At 44.5% G+C, this 21,870-nt stretch overlaps 1 protein-coding gene across 2 annotated transcripts in view; it reads right to left on the reverse strand.

The window, feature by feature from the left end:
* Nucleotides 1-21,870, reverse strand: part of LOC131342159 (nck-associated protein 5-like) — a 73,884-nt gene continuing 52,014 nt past the window's right edge. The window contains exons 7-13 of one of the 2 annotated variants that reach the window (XM_058372823.1): nt 10,578-13,309; nt 10,105-10,237; nt 8,208-8,286; nt 6,697-6,948; nt 6,408-6,526; nt 5,043-5,085; nt 1,488-1,629 (exon numbers count right to left, since the gene is read on the reverse strand). In XM_058372823.1, coding sequence (XP_058228806.1) covers nt 1,619-1,629; nt 5,043-5,085; nt 6,408-6,526; nt 6,697-6,948; nt 8,208-8,286; nt 10,105-10,237; nt 10,578-13,309 — 3,369 coding nt within the window. In that variant the 3' untranslated portion in view covers nt 1,488-1,618. Of the gene's footprint in view, nt 1,630-5,042; nt 5,086-6,407; nt 6,527-6,696; nt 6,949-8,207; nt 8,287-10,104; nt 10,238-10,577; nt 13,310-21,870 lie in introns of both variants that reach the window. The other variant, XM_058372822.1, reaches the window with a different exon arrangement.

Raw genomic sequence — 21,870 nt, forward strand, 5'->3', positions numbered from 1 at the left:
TGATAATGAGTCTGTATTTCAGGGAATTTTTACAACATTTTTACAACTGACTCCCCCCCACACACACACAGACCAGTAAAGATTTAAATATAAAAATAAATCAAGAGAAAACAGAACAAAGCTTAGCTTATTAAAATAACAAAAATAACATGGATACAGAGAGGAGGTGTGTGTGTGTGTGTGTTTGTGAGCGAGAGAATGTCTTAGATTTTCACTGTAAATGAACTGATGTGTCATTGTGCCCATTGTTTATTATTTATTTATTTATGGCTCTTTAGTTTGTCTTCTTCAGAAATGCTATTTATTTACACAGCACCATAAATTCCGTTATTATTATTATTATTATTATTATTATTATTATTATTATTATTATTATTCACAGGGAAAACTTCAGTGCACAAGATACAGAAAGTCCATTAGATATAAAGAACAAATCCATATAAACAAAATGTAAATAAATAATATAAAAGAATAACATCAGGAACCGAGACGACACCGCAAGAAACAAACATTCAAACATGACAGATTTTTAACGAAATAGGGAAAATATCATCAATAGAAGCGTATTAAACTCGGCACAGTGTGTGTGTGTGTGTGTGTGTGTGTGTGCGTGTGTGAGAGAGAGTGAGAGAGAGCAGGAAATAATTCATTACCTCAGGATATTATCCCGACTCTTGATAGATATTTTTATATTTATTTATATGTAATTGCACATACACTATTTTCTCACCCAGCTGACACCGCCCCTCACTCAGACCACACCCCTTGAACAGACTCCACCCTCACTCACACCCCACCCCTCACTCAGACCCCGCCCTTTTCTCTGGAACTCTTCTTTAAAACTGTGGGATTTAAATATTTCTATAATATGTGAAAGGTCAGAGTATTTTTATTCCATGTTATTTTCCGCAGGCTAATCAGAGGTAAAACTCAGTGTGGTGTTCCTCCTCATTGCTGTGGTCAGTTCCTCACTGTTCTCCAGCTGACGTCTTGAGGTCATGCTTTTGTTTATTTTTTCTGTCAGTGGATAGAAACGTGCGTGAATATGTTACTTAAAACAAAACACATGTATGGTGTTCATGGATAGGAGAGAGAGAGGTGTGTGTGTGCGTGTGTGTGTGTGTGTGTGCGTGTGTGTGTGTGTGTGTGGTGCAGGATGCTCATGTTCATGAGGAACATGAGGAAGCTCATGTTTTTTCTCACACCTGGTCTTTCTGGTCAGAAATATTTCATCCAAACTGAAAATGTGGATAGAAGTCAGGTGTTCAGTTGGTGTGAGATCTGCTGAAGGATCAGTTCCTGCTTTTGGATTGTCAGCAGGAGATGAGTTCTTGTTTTTTCCTCTTTATTTATTCATTTATTTATTTATTTATTTATTTATTTTTATCCCTGACTTCCGCACGAGGACAGACTGTCATACAGTGAGTCGCTGAGGGATTCTGGGGTTTCAGATGCTTGAGGCCGGTTAGGAGATAAAAGTTCATCACTTCGTTCCTTCATTAAATCTGCATTTCCATCTTTCAGCGTGTCCTGGGCTCCATGACTCCGACCCTTCCCCCGTCGTCCTCCTGACGGTGAAACGTTTCTAGGTTCCACATCACGAGGAACCTGAGGAACTTTATCCAAAATCTGTGGAAAAAAAACAAAACAACAACACAGAGCTTCATTCCAATAATAATGATTAAAGTTAATTGACACAAACCAAATAGGACACACACACACTTCCAAAAATTACTGTCTGGCTCCGCCCACTTCTAGCTGCCTGGCTCCGCTCTTGACGTTATGTCATCTTACAGAACAGTAGATGTCTCTAAACTCTTTCCAGTTTTGCAGCTAAACTTCATTTCAGAGTCGATTTTAACAAAATGGCACAAGTCCACACACATCAACTCTCATCAGCAGCAGCAGCCGAGTAAACTGTCTCTATAAACTGCACAACGTGTTTAAAGAAAAGTGAACAGAAATCACGCACAGTGACATCACCGTCTGACGTTTTCCCAGAATGTAATCAGGACTATAGCAGCAACGTAACAACATTAAAATCAGATATTTACTTGTTTATAAGTCTAAGACTCATGTACACACACACACACACACATCTGAAACTCTGAGTCTAAACTCTCTGCAAAGTCGTGACGTCGATGTTTATTGAACGCATCACTGGGAGATTTATTTAAAAACAGGACAAGAGCGAGGAGCTAATAATCACCCTGCTGCTCTAAAACACTAGAGTGTTTTCATGAGTGTGTGTGTGTGTGTGTGTGTGTGTGTAAAATAATAGAGACTGTTTGCAGTGCAACATCTGATGGTGAAGATCCTCCATCAATGTTCTTGGCTCTTCAGTTTCCATGGCAACCACTGACCCAATCAGAAAGAAGCAGAGGTTAATCATCAGTGTTTAGATGCTCAGTGACACGTTTTTCTTTTTCTCTTTCTTCTCTTTGTCATCTCATTTTATCTGTCCAGTGTGTAACACACACACACACACACACAGCTGGTGCTGAGCCTTTGGTGTGTGTTGAAGAATGATGGAGGTCAGTGCTGTTCTAATCTCCTACACTGCCTTCTCTAATCATCCTTCAAAAGACACACTGACATTCTCTTTATTGACGTGTTATTGAAAAGAGATAAAGCTCTTTCTCTCTTAAACACACACACACAGACACACACACACACACAGACACACACACAGACACATTCGATATAAAAAGTCAGTGCTCTAACAGAAGATTTTGTTGTCTTGAAGCAGCTGTTGTGTTATTTTTTCTACCTGATACAATCCCTTATACACTCATCAGGTATGTTTCAGGTGTGATGAACAGGTTTACGTGAGCAGTGTGTAATCATATTCATGCGGCTGAAATCTGCACAGCATAAAAAGCAGTACATAAAGTGATGGGATGTGTGGATCAAATGAAAATGGGAAATGAAAACATGCTAGATGATGAAAAAAGAGAAAAGACATCAGAACTAAATGAAAGAGTAAACTGAAGCTGATGTGTAGAAATGAGAGCAGAGTGGAGATCAGTACAGGTGAAGTTCCTGTGTATGTACAGGGATTTAGAGATGATCTCCTCATACTGAGATCTCCGAGCTTCAGAGATCCTCAGTGATGGAAGAAGCTTCACTCAAGAACTTCCTCCTGTCTCTGTGAACCTCCTCCTCTTCACTCTTCTTCACTGGGTTTTTATTATTAATGCACTTTAGTTTGAAATGTGTTTCAGAGTTTCAAAACCTGATTACTCTTCTTTTTGATTTCTGCACAGTTTAGTCCTGGCTGATTCCCGCCCACCGGTCAGCTCTGTCCTATCACAGGGCAGCTACGGTCAGGGGAGGGTGAAGTTTCACATGTTTTCGCCCTGCTGCTGAAAGGAAAGAGCTCTGTGCCCTCTTCCACATACGTTAGCTCACGGATGCACGATTGGCTACTATGTCTGTGATCGACAGGGAGGGAGAGTATGCCCCTCCCACCTGGAGAGAAGAGCCAATCTTTGACATCATCCAGGATTCAGCCTCCAGATCATCTCCAGATGATCAGGTGAGTGCTTGAAATAATTGTGGTGTTATTATTTACGAATCTGTGGGCGTGTTCAGAGACTCGTGTTTAATGTAGGAAAGTTCCTGATGTTCGAGTTACGGGATTTTCTCACTTCAGATTAGTAAATTAATGTAGATTTTTTTGTGTGAAAGGTTATGAGTTCTTCACTAATGTGTAGACCACCATCTTAAACACTGAAAACAATCAGGGCTAGAAAATACTGACTGAAGACAGAAACAGTGTTTTGTTCCTTGCTGTAAAATATCCTGAAGTTCTGTCTCAGTGTGATTCTCCTTCTTCCTCTAAATCTAATAGGCAGCCTATCTAGTGCTTCTGCCCTTCTACCCTAGCCCTAGTTTATTAGGTGTTATTATCTAGTAGCACACATCTCTGCTGTGAATGAAGCTCCTTATTGTTATAATGCTTTATTAGAGTCATGTGTAGGAGTCGGACACTGCTGAGGAGTGTAAATTACGCTGCGGAGCTACTTCAGACCTATTACCTGAAAAAATATAATTATTATTGATTTGTTATAATTGTATATTTATATTTTGGTCATTCTTACAGTAGAATTGTGATTGCTTTTAAAATGACACAATATTAATTAGCTATTTCACTGCAATGTAAAACTGTTCCCCAAAAATAAATAAATAAATAAATAAAGGCCTAATGCTGGCTGTGAATCAATATCTGGCTCGATATCTGACAGGAGCATCTTCTGATTCATTCTTATGAGAAAACACTGCCTCAGGTGTCTCCGTGATGGAGCACACACACACTCAACCTTTTGGGAAACGCAGCAATTTTACACACATTTAAAGGAAAGAGAGAGAGAGATTCAGACGAAGAACAAGTTACTGAAGAAGTTATTAAAGATAAGAAGTTTTCAGGCCTCTGGAAATATAAACTCTGTTCCTGAATCGCAGAAACGCTCTGTTTCTCTCTCACGCTTTTTATCCTCCGTGATGTCCATTCTGTCCGGCTCTGACCCTGCTGTGGAGCCGGGAGGGTTTGTCCCTTCAGTGTTGCAGTGATTCAGCATTAGAGTTATTACAGTCTAGTGTTTTGTGTTGTTGTTGTTTACATGCAGATCATCACCAAAGTGTGCAGTGTGAGATTTTACTTCATGCTTCAGTGAGGAATCATCACATGCTGAAGAGACATGAAACCTCAGAGAAAGAAAATCAGTTCATCAAACAATTAGGTCAATTAATCAATTACAATAAAATAATAATAATAATAAAATAAAACGGTTTTGTAGATTAAATTACAGGGGAAAGAGTGTGTGTGTGTGTGTGTGTACACATTGTAGGGGTTTCTGGAAGGTTCTTAGATTAGGTTCTATCTGGAATCTCTGATCACTTTTAGGGATGTACACTGAACATTTCAGGGTTCCTTTATATGCAACGACCTGGAGAAGGTACTGCTAAGTGTCTGTCTGTGTGTGTGTGTGTGTGTGTGTACTTACTACTTCTATGATTATTAATTAATAATATGAATTTACCTTTAAGGGTTCCTTGAGTTATCTCTCTGGAGAAACGGGAACCCTACAGCACAGGAAGAAGATGTTTAGAAAAGGTGGACTCAAACTCCATTGGGGATCTTATTGATGCCTCTGAGGTTCTTCAGGGAACCGTCCTGCACACGTCTACAGACGTAAAGCCTTAAAGAAAACCACTCAAGCATGAGGGATCATGAGGGATCCACCCGCTACAGGTTCTGTTACAGGTTCTGTAAATACTGCATGCTTAGCAAAACCTCCTAGATTCTTCTACAGTTCTATAGGAGCATCAAGGAGGTGTTTTACCGTATCGATGGTTCTTTAAAGAAAAATGGTTCAAGACTTTCAGCTGTGGATTTTCTCTATAAAAGTATGATGTGTTCATTAATAGATTAAAAATTTATAATATTTAAAAAGTTGTTGTGACGTGACGTACTGTTAGAGACAAATAAAGCAACTGCTGGATGTTAGCAATAAGTATTTTATCGCACACACACACACATTTTATCAAGTTACTAATATTAGAATTTTTATTTCATTATTCATCTAATTAGCTACATTATAGAGTGTTATAGAGGATTATAGAATATTATTGAGTTATGGAATGTTATAGAGTGTTGTAGTGTGTTATAAAGTTATAAAGTGTAATGGAGTATTAGGATTATAGAGTGTTATAGAGTTATGGAGAGTTATAGTGTGTTATAGAGTTATGGAGTATTAGGATTATAGAGTGTTATAGAGTTATGGAGTATTAGGATTATAGAGTGTTATAGAGTTATGGAGAGTTATAGTGTGTTATAGAGTTATGGAGTATTAGGATTATAGAGTGTTATAGAGTTATGGAGTATTAGGATTATAGAGTGTTATAGAGTTACATTTCTGATTATTAAAATAAATCTACATTAAATATTTAAAACAATTAAGTATGTTTAAATGTACAGCATTTTAAACTCAGTTTAAACAGTGTTACATAAATAAAGATGATGATGAAGATGGTGATGATGATGATATTTATCAGTACTGCTCTGTGGATTTAACAACACTTTTCTAATTATTTTAAAAAATAAACAATAAAATAAACCAGACAGCAAGTTTTATAAAAACACCCAGCATCAGATACAGTGGTGTAACCTGAAGGCCTGCTAGTGTTAGCTTAGCACTGAGATCGCTATCAGTGATTAGCATCACAGCACAGCAGCTATGAGAAAAAAATCTTTATGAAGTTAAGGATGAGACTTTAGAGTTAATGAGAATTAAATGTAGAAACGTGTGTAATTCTACACTCTGAGTGAGTGTTATTACCTCTGTGTGGTGTTATAAACTCTTAATAAAGTCTCTCAGCGTCACCGCTGGGGCTGATTTTCGTACCTGCTTGGATGGAGTTTGTTGGCTCGGTGGCTCCGCCTGTCCCTCTGAGCCTCTCGATTTGGGAAACACCCAGTTTGCAGTGGGTGGGGCTTGAAAATGATCTCCATAGACATCAATGTCTGTAAAAGAAGCATTTAAAATAAAGAAAATAAATCCTCGTTAAGACAGGAAGGAGAGATAAATATGCGTAAATATGCAAATTTGTAGAAAATGCATGAAGAGAACTAATGTAGCTGTTTCGAACTTAATGTAGCCATTACGAAAATGTCATGTAATAAACCCTACACACCTTCGTGGATGGTGCTGGACAGATGCACACTGGTTCCCTTGGCCTCTAGTGGAGAAGTGTAGAGTACAGAAGTGTTCACTTCATCTAAAGACGCTAGTCCTCCCTCCAGGGTTCGTGTTTTTCGAGGTTTCATTGCCGCTTGGTGAGAAACAGACGAGCCGTGGAGTTTAGGGTTGAGTTTTCCGGCAGCGCTGTTCATGTAGTCGGGAAGCGGAAACGTCCCGATCCCACTGTCCAGAGTGCGCATGGAGCCTGAGGGGCAGACAGAGTGGGAGAAAATACGCTTTAGAGTTTTATTTATTTTTATAAAGCAACTCTAATCAGTTTTACACAGATTACACTAGATTTTTAGATTACACAGATTGTTACATTTTACACATTAGTGCAGGATATAAAGTTTTTATTTATCTGTGTTTAATATTTTATTCAGTCTTAAAGATGTAAGTCGTAATTTCTTCCATTTACAGTTTTATATTCTTTATTTTTATTATTTTATTTAAATTTATTATTTTCATTCTTTCTTTATTTACATTCTTCAAAATAATAAAAAAATACATTTAAACATTTCAGTCCACAGTGTCCAGCAGAATTTCATTATTATCACTAAATAATATTAAAGTCTTCAGTTCCATCTCCTCCTGCTGTGTGATTTTATTTTCAGTCACATCCTGAACGCTCTAACCTTCACTGCTCTTCGCGCTGGTCGTCATGGTTACAGCTGAACCCAGTAAACAGGAGCGTGTGGGGTCTGTGGTTCTCGGGGCCGTGGTGTTAAACGACGGGTCGTGTGAATATCAGCGTGTTTCATTGGAGTGGTTATAAAGACGCAGGAAGTTCCCGTAAGGTCTGGAGTGTACACTAGCGTAATATCTGAAGCAGGAAGCGCGGCGGTTCCTCTCACGCTGCGGCTCTTTAATAAATGACCTGCACTTTAGCTCCAACACTTATTGGCCTTGTGCACATATTGGCCTCCCGAGGTGAGCATTAAGTGACATAAAACAAAATTAAGTGACAAAACCAGCGTAGTGTCGCCTACAGCCTGAGGGGAAAAGATCCATCAGAGCGAGAGCCAATTACAATTTGTGTCAGAAACTAAAGACAAATGTTGAGGTAAAGGTTATAGCTCTGTCATCCTGCGGTGAGGTCCGGCGCGGCTCTGGCTGTGTCCCAAACGCTCTGTTCACACAATACGTCCTCATTTGTAAGACACTTTGGATAAAACCATCTGCTAAGTCCAGACATGTAAATGTTGCTTTTTATCTTGTGAGTTTGTAGAGAAATTAGCACATGCCATTTTAGCATTGCATTATGGGTAATACACAGACTGGAAAATAACCATCAGATGTCTCCATATAACTGTGTGTGTGTTTGTGTGTGTGTGTGTGTGTGTGTGTGTGTGTTTGTGTGTGTGTGTGTTCTGGAGTTCTGGACAGAACAGTAAAATGATTCCACCAAGTAACAGATCCTAGTGACAGATAGAAGTGATTGAGGAACTGGAATACTCTTCTCACCTTTAAAGTGCTGCGAGCTGACGGACTCGGCCAGGCTCTCGTCAGACGTCACGTCATCGCCTCGGCTCATTTCCGAGCACTGACGGAGCGAGAGAGGATAAAAATACAGACTTAGAGAGGAAGTGGAAAACACGGGGCGTCAGTAAAGAACCTTCGTGACTTGAAAACCTTCTAAAGATCAGAAACTTGAATCAGTCAGAAACTTGGGAACTCCAGCTCCGCCTTTTAGCAACTTTCTCAGTTTTACATGAATATTTACTTCAGAACTTTTGATGTGTAATGTAATCCAGATGTTTGAGTTATCCACACAGACAGACAGGTGTTTGTAGCAGTAGCTGCACAAGTCTTATTGAAATGTGGATTTTTCTCTAGTGTAGCAAGCTGCACTTAATAATAAACAACTGTTTAGCAAAAAATGTGTCCTTTCGGGTCGTTTCAGAATTCAGTCACAACATTCTGGGGTTTCTTCTTTTCTTCTTCTGCAGAACCTCGAGCTCCAGGGGTGTGTCATGTGGTACAGCGTCTCTATGCTAATAGGGCCCAGTGAATAAGGAGGAGGAGCTACACTCAGTTTTATTCAGAATCCAGCATCGTAATTTTTTGTGTAGTCTAGCAGTAGTTGTTGTTTTGTTGATTATTTTTTAAACGGTCAGAAATAAAGAGTTTACCGCAAATGAAGATGTTATTAAATACATTTTCAGTTGCAGTATAATATAAACATCTGGAAATTTCCAACTCATGTAATTTTCTGAGTTCTGGGTTTGTCTTAAACACTTCAGTTTGCTGTGGACAGAAAGGATTTTCTTAACTAAAAGTGAATTTAGTAGAAATTTAGACCAAAGTGACGACTAAAATCTGAAATATCTGAAGAATAAGAAGGGCTAAAGACACCTCCAGATATTTCAGAGTGTATGTTATAAACGTTGTGTAATCCATTCATTTGTGGGTCTGTTTACAGTAAATTCCAGTAGTTACGCTAATACGGCTGTTCGTGGCTAATGTGATGGAGGACTCGCAGGACGTTAGCAGGAAATAAACGACTTGACAAACGCACATTGTTCACATGACTCCATGTTTTCAGCTGCATGAATAATTAGAGAGATTCACAGCAAACAGCATTCACAATGTCACTCGAGTCCCAAATGCAATTTCACAAACAGGCTTATGAGACCGAGCAGTAACACGATTTACGCCCAAAGTAGTCTCAGTTCATTAACACGGCCATCCGTCTGCGCTCTCCTATAAAACCCAAACACACAAGTGACTAATAAACACTCATACGAAGGAAGCAGACAGAAGACAGACGGCGTCTCTGAGCGTCTCAAGGTCAGGTGCCGTGTGTGAGAAGAGGAGTTCGAGTTGCGACTGTAGATTAAACCGTTCACTTTAACAAGGAAAAAAACTGAGTTAAATAAAAAGCCTGAGCGACTTTACAGCAAGCTAACTCAACTGAGTTACAGGGTAGCCAATGAAGAGGCTTTAAATTACATTAAGAACAAATAAGAGCGCTAGAGGATCAGGGGATTCAGCAGTGTGTCGCTTGTCTGGGGCTTTAATATGGAAATCTTTTGACTCAAACCAACAGCCAATGCAGAGCAGAAACCTGACTGACGACATGAGCGCCACGCTAACACCGCGGCGTGTTCTCTGGTGTAACGCTACGGCTCTGTGTGGATTAAAGAATAGCTAATTGTCTGAATAACTCCATCCTGGGTGGAGATCCCTAAAATACTGCTCTATCAGTAATCCATGAAGTCTGGGCTTCTCTTTGCAGTTTAAAGCAGTTCAAACTCCAGACTAACCCTTCATCTGGAAAATATGGTACTTTGTCTACCTTTTCCTAATCAGAATTACGTTATACTCCAAACTGGTTTATGAAATCTCAGTCAGTATTTACTTTGATCTCCTCTCCGCTCCTGGTTTGACGGACGCAGCTTTGCTGATGGCTGAAAACAGGATGTGACCTTTTAGAGTCGAAGGAAAGACGCCTGTGCATGATGCCGAAACTGGAGGCTCCTCTTTCATCCACCCTGTTAGCAAATAAAACATTTTCATTTAACAACAAACATATATTAATAAATAAATCATCAGGCAGGAAGTATAATGCACAGAGAAGTGGACAAAAGCGTTCATAAACAGGAGCCGGTTTTTAACAGTTAATGTCCAGTAGCATAATATGAAATATTTACCAAATGTTTACCAGGATTTCATACATGCTCACATTTGTATCTGTCTCTAAAGATTGTTTTTTTTTTTTCAGAGATCATGGACCAGACATGTCTGAATTGCTTGGTAGCATATTAATAAAATATGAGACAGTTTGTTCTAACTGATCATCACCTGTCCATTTTCTATGTTTCAGGTCTCTACCTGTTGAGCAGCTGCTGCATGAAGCTGTCCCCCGTCACTCCTGTGTACATCAGAGATAACTGCCCTTGTGTTTGGTCCACAATAACTTCACAGGAGCGTCCTCTCGCTGAACGGTCCAGCGGAATTCCGACTCCTTTCACATAAACCCTTTCATCCTCCAAAGCCTTCCGTAAATCTTCTGCCTTCTCCATGAGCTTTGAGATGTTTAAACTTTCCACTACCTTCCTGGACCCTCCCTTGGCCCCTGAGATGTCTTTGGTTCCTGAGGAAGCGGATGATGAAGACGTGTTTGATTTGATTTTGGACATTTCAGGTTTGCGACTCAGGGCAGGAAGTTTGCTTTTCTTCAGTCCAAACCAACTCGCAATCCCATTGGATGCTTTCTGTTTCGTTTCTACAGCATGTCCTCGATCCTGTTCCTGCAGTTTAAGCACGTTCTCCTGGATTCCTCGCATCACCTTCTGCTCGATGGAGGACTGTGGGACAGAAGGTCTTTTGTCCTGAGGGGACTTGGCCAAGTCGAGTGCAGATTTGGATGGAAGGGGAGAAGGGAAGGTGTCTACATGTGTAAAAGTCTTTTTCTTCCCAGCAGCGGTTTTGGGTGACTGATGCTTCTGAAGGATCAGATGCTCTTCCTGAACTGGTTTCATTCCTCGAGGATAAGAAGAGGCATTTCCAGCCTTGGATGGAGACTTGGATTGCCCTCTGGTAGGACTGCTCTGGGGACTTGGTACAGTTTTGTTCATGGGATTGGGACACTTCCCGTAGCTTCGCATTACTACAAGAGTTTCACATGAGGATGTTGAAGGCAATCCTGCTCTGGTCTTCTGACTCTGTGGCTTTGTGATGTACTTCCTTTCTGCTACTGCTGCAGCTGATGATGATGATGATGAGTGGACCTTGGCATAATTGCTGAAGCTATTTTTAGGATATGATTTTCCTTCGAGCGAGCCAGTGTGTTTGCGCTGCTCCATTGTGATTCTCTCGATTTGTCTATCTGCTGTTTTGCTTCGTTCTCCTTTCCCAGCAGATGCAGCAGCTCTGCTAACATTACCTTGTGCCCCTCTTTTTACTCCAGGCTGATGCAGATCTTCTACATTCTGCAGTCTTCCAAGAACTGCTAAACGTTCTTTGAAGGGATGATAACTCGTCTCACTGTAGCTGCTGATGATTTCTCTCCTGCCTTGCACCGATGGTTGTCTGTCTCTTCTTTTGACCACAACCTGAGATGCACTAGAAGATCCACCCTTTGGAGATGCAGCTGTAGGTCCTCTTTCATTATATCCATCCTTCATGCCGGGGTAGCTCATCCTTTGGGACTTATTTGCAGATGATGATGAGTTTGGGAGGCTGAAATGCTGCTGAGATCTTTGCCAAACTGGACTTTCTGTGTCTGTGTCCTGATCTGATGAGGAGGAAGAAGACTCACTAGTGCTCGTTGAAGATTCAGAGGAAAGTGGATTGAGGACCTTTTCATCTCTCCAGTTAATTTTTTGCTTTTCAGAAAGTTCTGTGCTGTCTTTGGTAGCCGTGGTGGAGCTGGAAGTGGATGCACCAACAACATTTTCATAGTGAGGTACCTGAGCACCTGCTTTAGAATCCTTGCTAGGTTTAGGGGGAGACTGACTACTTAACCCTGGAACTCTTATATTAATGGAAGATGTTTCCTCAGGATTTGGTGGAGATGTTGGGGCTGAATGGGTGCCAGGGTGAGAACCTGTTTTAGGGCTGACAGTTCGTTCTGTTGTTGTTGCCTTACGTGTCGGCATTTCGTAGTTTCTGCATGGGATTTTTGAGTTACGTGTCAGTTGAGGACTCAAGCGTGATGCCATTTTCTCAGATGCTGAGGGTATCCTGAGCAACTTCAGGAGCATTGATGTTGAAGGTTTGGATTCACCACACAAGGACACTGGACTTTTTTCTGCATCCTGCTGCTGTGAAAACGCTGCTGTACTTTTCTCTGGCAATGAGGCTGAAGAATACGATCCAACTGATGCTTTATTGGAGACTGCAGTTTCTTTAGAGGATGAGAAGTCTCCATTGCAGATCTCAGGCTTTTGTTTCTCAGATGATGTGGCAACTTTGAGAGACTCCTTCATCCTCCCCCCCTTTGGTGATGAAATAGTTTCAGATTTCTTATCCTGTTGATATTTATTGGTACCTTTTGACTTTGAAGGCGAAATCTTGCTTGATTGTCTCTTGTTGCACTCACTCTTTGGATCTTCTGAGCTAGGCTGATTGGATTTGTCTTGACCTAGTGCTTTTTCAGCAGCGCACTCTTCTGACCGCATCTGACCCTTCTTTTCATCTTTACCAGAACCTGATGGCACACTGAGTGCTTGATTACCCTTAAGCAACTCCAGGCTTGATCTCTGCTGCAGGATAAGACAAGATGGACAACCTCCAAAGGATGCACGGCTGTCCTGTTGTCCCTCATTGATACCATGAGTGTGTTCATGAAGATCGGAATCTGAACTGGACTGTCTACACTGATGCTGATGTGGACTCGGGTTCAGCATGCTAGTCACTTCTCCTGCTAAAAGTGACTGTGTGTGAGGATGATGATGGTAGCAAGCCGATGGATGAAACTTCAGGGGATCCGATTCCTCCAGCTTACGAAGAACCTCCAGGATGTGTGCTTTCTTCTTCAGGAATGGAGACATGGCCTCCATGGATGATGCTGAAGCTTGAGTCGAGTTCTTAGTTGCGTTTTGTCTGCATTCGTCACTGTCCTAAAGGAAGAAAAATAAATCTTTTGCATTTTTGCAGATACAAATTTGACATGCTTTTAACATAATCATCGTTATAATAAACAGGTTAGTTTGCTTTCAAAAAGAAATTAGCGATATAGTGAACATACTAAAATCACATGTAGTTTAATTTCTTCTCATTCTCTGTTAAAGCAAGTAATTATTTTGCTGAGTGAGGAGAATAACGTCATTTTGAAAAGCGATAAAGTCGCCTGCGCTGTGTTTAATCAGGAAACTCTCTATGTCCTGGTTTAGAAAATCACCACGTCGCTCTTTTGAGGACGAATAAATGAGGACTTTGTAGAAGAAGAACACAAAGAGAGTGACTTCAGTCTCACATGAGTGGCCTTGACGGAGCCACCGGCTTTATCTTTAATTAAAGAAGCAATTAATTTTCTAATCGTTTGGAGAAAAGGAACGTGTGGTTAGCTCGCTGCTCTCCTCCACACAGTCCGAGACTCACAGCGCGATCCTTCACTGTCAGCGCGGCACTCACGGAATGTTCCGGCACATTTCTATACCAAACAGCTTCATCGCTACCAATGTGAACAAAAAATAAATAAATTCATAAGAAATAAGCGAACAAACACGACTTTTAATTCCGTTAAAGAGTTCAACTCTTCTCCTGTTAGAGCTGAAAAACTGATTCATTTTCACTTCAGTCGCAATCCTTTATTCTATAAAACTGTCAAAGAAACACCGCTTTGATTGGCTTGTTTACTACGATGCTAGTCTGTAGATTAGCGTGTTTACTACGATGCTAGTCTGTAGATTAGCGTGTTTACTAGGATGTGTGTTTGTCGTGTTTATAAAAAAAAATATCGAGTGAAACAATTGCAAACACGAGAATGTGGAACTATTATGAGAAAGAAATAAAAGAAAGCAGGCAAAGAGGTGTGTGTGTGTGTGTGTGTGTGTGTGTGGAGGGGGGAACAAAAGAAATCTATAATCAATTTTCCACCTCACACACACACACACACACACACCTCTTTGACAAAGCAATCAGAGGTGATCAGAGGTGAAATGATTGTGTGCGTGCGTGTGTGTGTGCGTGTGTGCGTGTGTGTGTGCGTGTGTGCGTGTGTGTGCGTGTGTGTGTGTGTGTGTGTGCGTGCGTGTGTGTGCGTGTGTGTGTGTGTGCGTGTGTGTGTGTGTGCGTGCGTGTGTGTGCGTGTGCGTGTGTGCGTGCGTGTGTGTGTGCGTGTGTGTGCGTGTGTGTGTGTGCGTGTGTGTGCGTGTGTGTGCGTGTGTGTGCGTGTGTGTGCGTGTGTGTGTTTCCTCCTCAGAGAGAGAAATAAAGGAAGTCTCAGTGCAGGTGATTCTGGAGTGAAGCGCAGTTTCCCAATGAAGGAGAATGAGTTTGTAATTAAAATCTCAGTGTTTTCATGTCAGTGTTGAGTTTTAAATCACGGTTCTGCTCCAGAGGAGGAACTCTGTCGCAGGATCGATTCCAGCGCCACTGCAGGAAAAATCTAGGCTTCTGTCTCTGAGGCAGGAACACTTATCTAGACCATTTCTGCAGATTGTATAGCAGTAAACTGAGGCGTTTATTTTAAACTCCTGTTTTATTGTGTGTTGGTGTCAGTTGTGACGGATAGAAAGAAAGAACCACAGCAGAACCGTGAGCGGGAGCTCCGACACGTAGGTGGGAGGAAACAAGAAAAACACCAGCTTTCTGAGAGCTTCACCATTCATCACGTTCTTCTGCGCAATCTCGGTTCCGTGAGCGTGTTTGGAGCCAGAGACGTGAGTGTTAAGTAAGAGTGTTAATGTGAGGAAGAGTCGGCTGCTGAGCTTCACATTCAGATGATTATTAACACATCATGGTGCTGCTCAGCAGAGACATGTAACACACTGAGAAAGGTGCACCCTGTCCTCTTCCACATCCATCAGCTCTCAAACTCACACTCAGATGTCACACACACTCAGATGTCACACACACTCAGATGTCACACACACTCAGGTGTCACACACACTCAGGTGTCACGTGTCACACACACAAGTTTCACACACACTCAGATGTCACGCAGGTGTCTCACACACTCAGGTGTCACTCACACTCAGGTGTCACACAGGTGTCTCACACACTCAGGTGTCACTCACACTCAGGTGTCACTCAGGTGTCACTCACACTCAGGTGTCACTCACACTCAGGTGTCACTCACACTCAGGTGTCACTCACACTCAGGTGTCACACACACTCATGTGTCACTCAGGTGTCACTCACACTCAGGTGTCACTCACACTCAGGTGTCACACACACTCATGTGTCACTCAGGTGTCACTCACACTCAGGTGTCACTCACACTCAGGTGTCACTCAGGTGTCACTCACACTCAGGTGTCACTCACACTCAGTTGTCACTCACACTCAGGTGTCACTCAGGTGTCACTCACACTCAGGTGTCACTCAGGTGTCACTCACACTCAGGTGTCACTCACACTCAGGTGTCACTCAGGTGTCACTCACACTCAGGTGTCACTCACACTCAGGTGTCACACACACTCAGGTGTCACTCACACTCAGGTGTCACTCACACTCAGGTGTCACTCAGGTGTCACTCACACTCAGGTGTCACTCAGGTGTCACTCACACTCAGGTGTCACTCACACTCATGTGTCACTCACACTCAGGTGTCACTCACACTCAGGTGTCACTCAGGTGTCACACACACTCAGGTGTCACTCACACTCAGGTGTCACTCAGGTGTCACACACACTCAGGTGTCACTCAGGTGTCACTCACACTCAGGTGTCACACACACTCAGGTGTCACTCAGGTGTCACTCACACTCAGGTGTCACTCACACTCAGGTGTCACACACACTCAGGTGTCACTCACACTCAGGTGTCACTCACACTCAGGTGTCACTCAGGTGTCACTCACACTCAGGTGTCACTCAGGTGTCACACACACTCAGGTGTCACTCAGGTGTCACACACACTCAGGTGTCACACACACTCAGGTGTCACTCAGGTGTCACACACACTAAGGTGTCACACACACTCAGGTGTCACTCAGGTGTCACTCACACTCAGGTGTCACTCACACTCAGTTGTCACTCAGGTGTCACACACACTCAGGTGTCACTCAGCTGTCACTCACACTCAGGTGTCACTCAGGTGTCACACACACTCAGCTGTCACTCAGGTGTCACACACACTCAGGTGTCACTCAGCTGTCACTCACACTCAGGTGTCACTCAGGTGTCACACACACTCAGCTGTCACTCACACTCAGGTGTCACACACACTCAGGTGTCACACACACTCAGGTGTCACTCAGCTGTCACTCACACTCAGTTGTCACTCAGGTGTCACACACACTCAGCTGTCACACACACTCAGCTGTCACTCAGCTGTCACTCACACTCAGTTGTCACTCAGGTGTCACACACACTCAGCTGTCACTCACACTCAGGTGTCACTCACACTCAGGTGTCACTCAGCTGTCACTCACACTCAGTTGTCACTCAGGTGTCACACACACTCAGCTGTCACACACACTCAGGTGTCACTCAGGTGTCACTCACACTCAGGTGTCACACACACACAGGTGTCACTCACACTCAGGTGTCACTCAGGTGTCACTCACACTCATGTGTCACTCACACTCAGGTGTCACACACACTCAGGTGTCACTCACATTCAGGTGTCACTCACACTCATGTGTCACTCACACTCATGTGTCACTCACACTCAGGTGTCACTCACATTCAGGTGTCACTCAGGTGTCACACACACTCAGGTGTCACACACACTCAGGTGTCACTCAGGTGTCACTCAGGTGTCACACACACTCAGGTGTCACTCAGGTGTCACTCACACTCAGGTGTCACTCATGTGTCACTCACACTCAGGTGTCACTCATGTGTCACTCACACTCAGGTGTCACTCACATTCAGGTGTCACTCAGGTGTCACACACACTCAGGTGTCACACACACTCAGGTGTCACTCAGGTGTCACTCAGGTGTCACACACACTCAGGTGTCACTCAGGTGTCACTCACACTCAGGTGTCACTCAGGTGTCACTCACACTCAGGTGTCACTCAGTTGTCACTCACACTCAGGTGTCACTCACACTCAGTTGTCACTCACACTCAGGTGTCACTCAGGTGTCACACACACTCAGTTGTCACTCACACTCAGGTGTCACTCACATTCAGGTGTCACTCACACTCAGGTGTCACTCAGGTGTCACTCACACTCAGGTGTCACTCAGGTGTCACTCACACTCAGGTGTCACTCAGGTGTCACTCACACTCAGGTGTCACTCACACTCAGGTGTCACTCAGGTGTCACTCACACTCAGGTGTCACTCAGGTGTCACTCACACTCAGGTGTCACTCACACTCAGGTGTCACTCAGGTGTCACACACACTCAGGTGTCACTCAGGTGTCACTCACACTCAGGTGTCACTCAGGTGTCACACACACTCAGGTGTCACTCAGGTGTCACACACACTCAGGTGTCACACACACTCAGGTGTCACTCAGGTGTCACACACACTCAGGTGTCACTCAGGTGTCACTCACACTCAGGTGTCACTCAGGTGTCACACACACTCAGGTGTCACTCAGGTGTCACTCACACTCAGGTGTCACTCAGGTGTCACTCAGGTGTCACTCACACTCAGGTGTCACTCAGGTGTCACACACACTCAGGTGTCACTCAGGTGTCACACACACTCAGGTGTCACTCAGGTGTCACACACACTAAGGTGTCACACACACTCAGGTGTCACTCAGGTGTCACACACACTCAGGTGTCACACACACTCAGGTGTCACTCAGCTGTCACTCACACTCAGGTGTCACACACACTCAGGTGTCACTCAGGTGTCACTCACACTCAGGTGTCACACACACTCAGGTGTCACTCAGGTGTCACACACACTCAGGTGTCACTCAGGTGTCACTCACACTCAGGTGTCACACACACTCAGGTGTCACTCAGGTGTCACTCACACTCAGGTGTCACACACACTCAGGTGTCACTCAGGTGTCACTCACACTCAGGTGTCACACACACTCAGGTGTCACTCAGGTGTCACTCACACTCAGGTGTCACACACACTCAGGTGTCACTCACACTCAGGTGTCACTCAGGTGTCACTCACACTCAGGTGTCACTCACACTCAGGTGTCACTCACACTCAGGTGTCACTCACACTCAGGTGTCACTCAGGTGTCACACACACTCAGGTGTCACTCAGGTGTCACACACACTCAGGTGTCACACACACTCAGGTGTCACTCAGGTGTCACACACACTCAGGTGTCACTCAGGTGTCACACACACTAAGGTGTCACACACACTCAGGTGTCACTCAGCTGTCACTCACACTCAGGTGTCACACACACTCAGGTGTCACTCAGGTGTCACTCACACTCAGGTGTCACACACACTCAGGTGTCACTCAGCTGTCACTCACACTCAGGTGTCACTCAGCTGTCACTCACACTCAGTTGTCACTCAGGTGTCACTCAGCTGTCACTCACACTCAGTTGTCACTCAGGTGTCACTCAGCTGTCACTCACACTCAGTTGTCACTCAGGTGTCACTCAGCTGTCACTCACACTCAGTTGTCACTCAGGTGTCACACACACTCAGCTGTCACACACACTCAGCTGTCACTCACACTCAGGTGTCACACACACTCAGGTGTCACACACACTCAGGTGTCACTCAGCTGTCACTCACACTCAGGTGTCACTCACACTCAGGTGTCACTCAGGTGTCACACACACTCAGGTGTCACTCAGGTGTCACACACACTCAGTTGTCACTCAGGTGTCACACACACTCAGGTGTCACACACACTCAGGTGTCACTCAGGTGTCACTCACACTCAGGTGTCACTCACACTCAGGTGTCACTCAGATGTCACTCACACTCAGGTGTCACTCACACTCAGGTGTCACACACACTCAGGTGTCACACACACTCAGGTGTCACTCAGGTGTCACACACACTCAGGTGTCACTCAGCTGTCACTCACACTCAGGTGTCACTCAGGTGTCACACACACTCAGGTGTCACTCACACTCAGGTGTCACTCACACTCAGGTGTCACTCAGGTGTCACTCACACTCAGGTGTCACTCACACTCAGGTGTCACTCAGGTGTCACTCACACTCAGGTGTCACTCACACTCAGGTGTCACTCAGATGTCACTCACACTCAGGTGTCACACACACTCAGGTGTCACTCACACTCAGGTGTCACTCACACTCAGGTGTCACTCACACTCAAGTGTCACTCACACTCAGGTGTCACTCAGGTGTCACACACACTCAGGTGTCACTCACACTCAGGTGTCACTCACACTCAGGTGTCACTCAGGTGTCACTCACACTCAGGTGTCACTCACACTCAGGTGTCACACACACTCAGGTGTCACTCACACTCAGGTGTCACTCACACTCAGGTGTCACTCAGGTGTCACTCACACTCAGGTGTCACTCAGGTGTCACTCACACTCAGGTGTCACACACACACAGGTGTCACTCACACTCAGGTGTCACTCAGGTGTCACTCACACTCATGTGTCACTCACACTCAGGTGTCACTCACACTCAGGTGTCACACACACTCAGGTGTCACTCATGTGTCACTCACACTCAGGTGTCACTCACATTCAGGTGTCACTCAGGTGTCACACACTCAGGTGTCACTCAGGTGTCACTCACACTCAGGTGTCACTCAGGTGTCACACACACTCAGGTGTCACTCAGGTGTCACACACACTCAGTTGTCACTCAGGTGTCACACACACTCAGGTGTCACACACACTCAGGTGTCACTCAGGTGTCACTCACACTCAGGTGTCACTCACACTCAGGTGTCACTCAGATGTCACTCACACTCAGGTGTCACTCACACTCAGGTGTCACACACACTCAGGTGTCACACACACTCAGGTGTCACTCAGGTGTCACACACACTCAGGTGTCACTCAGGTGTCACACACACTCAGGTGTCACTCAGGTGTCACACACACTCAGGTGTCACTCAGCTGTCACTCACACTCAGGTGTCACTCAGGTGTCACACACACTCAGCTGTCACTCACACTCAGGTGTCACTCAGGTGTCACTCACACTCAGGTGTCACTCACACTCAGGTGTCACTCAGGTGTCACTCACACTCAGGTGTCACTCACACTCAGGTGTCACTCAGGTGTCACTCACACTCAGGTGTCACTCACACTCAGGTGTCACTCACACTCAGGTGTCACTCAGGTGTCACTCAGGTGTCACTCACACTCAGGTGTCACTCAGATGTCACTCACACTCAGGTGTCACTCACACTCAGGTGTCACACACACTCAGGTGTCACACACACTCAGGTGTCACTCACACTCAGGTGTCACTCACACTCAGGTGTCATTCACACTCAAGTGTCACTCACACTCAGGTGTCACTCAGGTGTCACACACACTCAGGTGTCATTCACACTCAGGTGTCACTCACACTCAGGTGTCACTCAGGTGTCACTCACACTCAGGTGTCACTCACACTCAGGTGTCACACACACTCAGGTGTCACTCACACTCAGGTGTCACTCAGGTGTCACTCACACTCAGGTGTCACTCAGGTGTCACTCACACTCAGGTGTCACACACACACAGGTGTCACTCACACTCAGGTGTCACTCAGGTGTCACTCACACTCAGGTGTCACTCACACTCAGGTGTCACACACACTCAGGTGTCACTCACACTCAGGTGTCACTCACATTCAGGTGTCACTCAGGTGTCACACACACTCAGGTGTCACTCACACTCAGGTGTCACTCAGGTGTCACTCACACTCAGTTGTCACTCACACTCAGGTGTCACACACACTCAGGTGTCACTCACACTCAGGTGTCACTCACACTCAGGTGTCACTCAGTTGTCACTCACACTCAGTTGTCACTCACACTCAGGTGTCACACACACTCAGGTGTCACTCACACTCAGGTGTCACTCACACTCAGGTGTCACTCAGGTGTCACTCACACTCAGGTGTCACTCAGGTGTCACTCAGGTGTCACTCACACTCAGGTGTCACTCACACTCAGGTGTCACTCACACTCAGGTGTCACTCACACTCAGGTGTCACTCACACTCAGGTGTCACACACACTCAGGTGTCACTCAGGTGTCACTCACACTCAGGTGTCACTCACACTCAGGTGTCACTCACACTCAGGTGTCACACACACTCAGGTGTCACTCAGGTGTCACTCACACTCAGGTGTCACTCACACTCAGGTGTCACTCACACTCAGGTGTCACTCAGGTGTCACACACACTCAGGTGTCACTCAGGTGTCACTCACACTCAGGTGTCACTCAGGTGTCACACACACTCAGGTGTCACTCAGGTGTCACACACACTCAGGTGTCACACACACTCAGGTGTCACTCAGGTGTCACACACACTCAGGTGTCACTCAGGTGTCACACACACTAAGGTGTCACACACACTCAGGTGTCACTCAGGTGTCACACACACTCAGGTGTCACACACACTCAGGTGTCACTCAGCTGTCAC

Source organism: Hemibagrus wyckioides, linkage group LG21 (genome assembly GCF_019097595.1).
Source record: "Hemibagrus wyckioides isolate EC202008001 linkage group LG21, SWU_Hwy_1.0, whole genome shotgun sequence".
NCBI classification, from domain to species: domain Eukaryota; kingdom Metazoa; phylum Chordata; class Actinopteri; order Siluriformes; family Bagridae; genus Hemibagrus; species Hemibagrus wyckioides.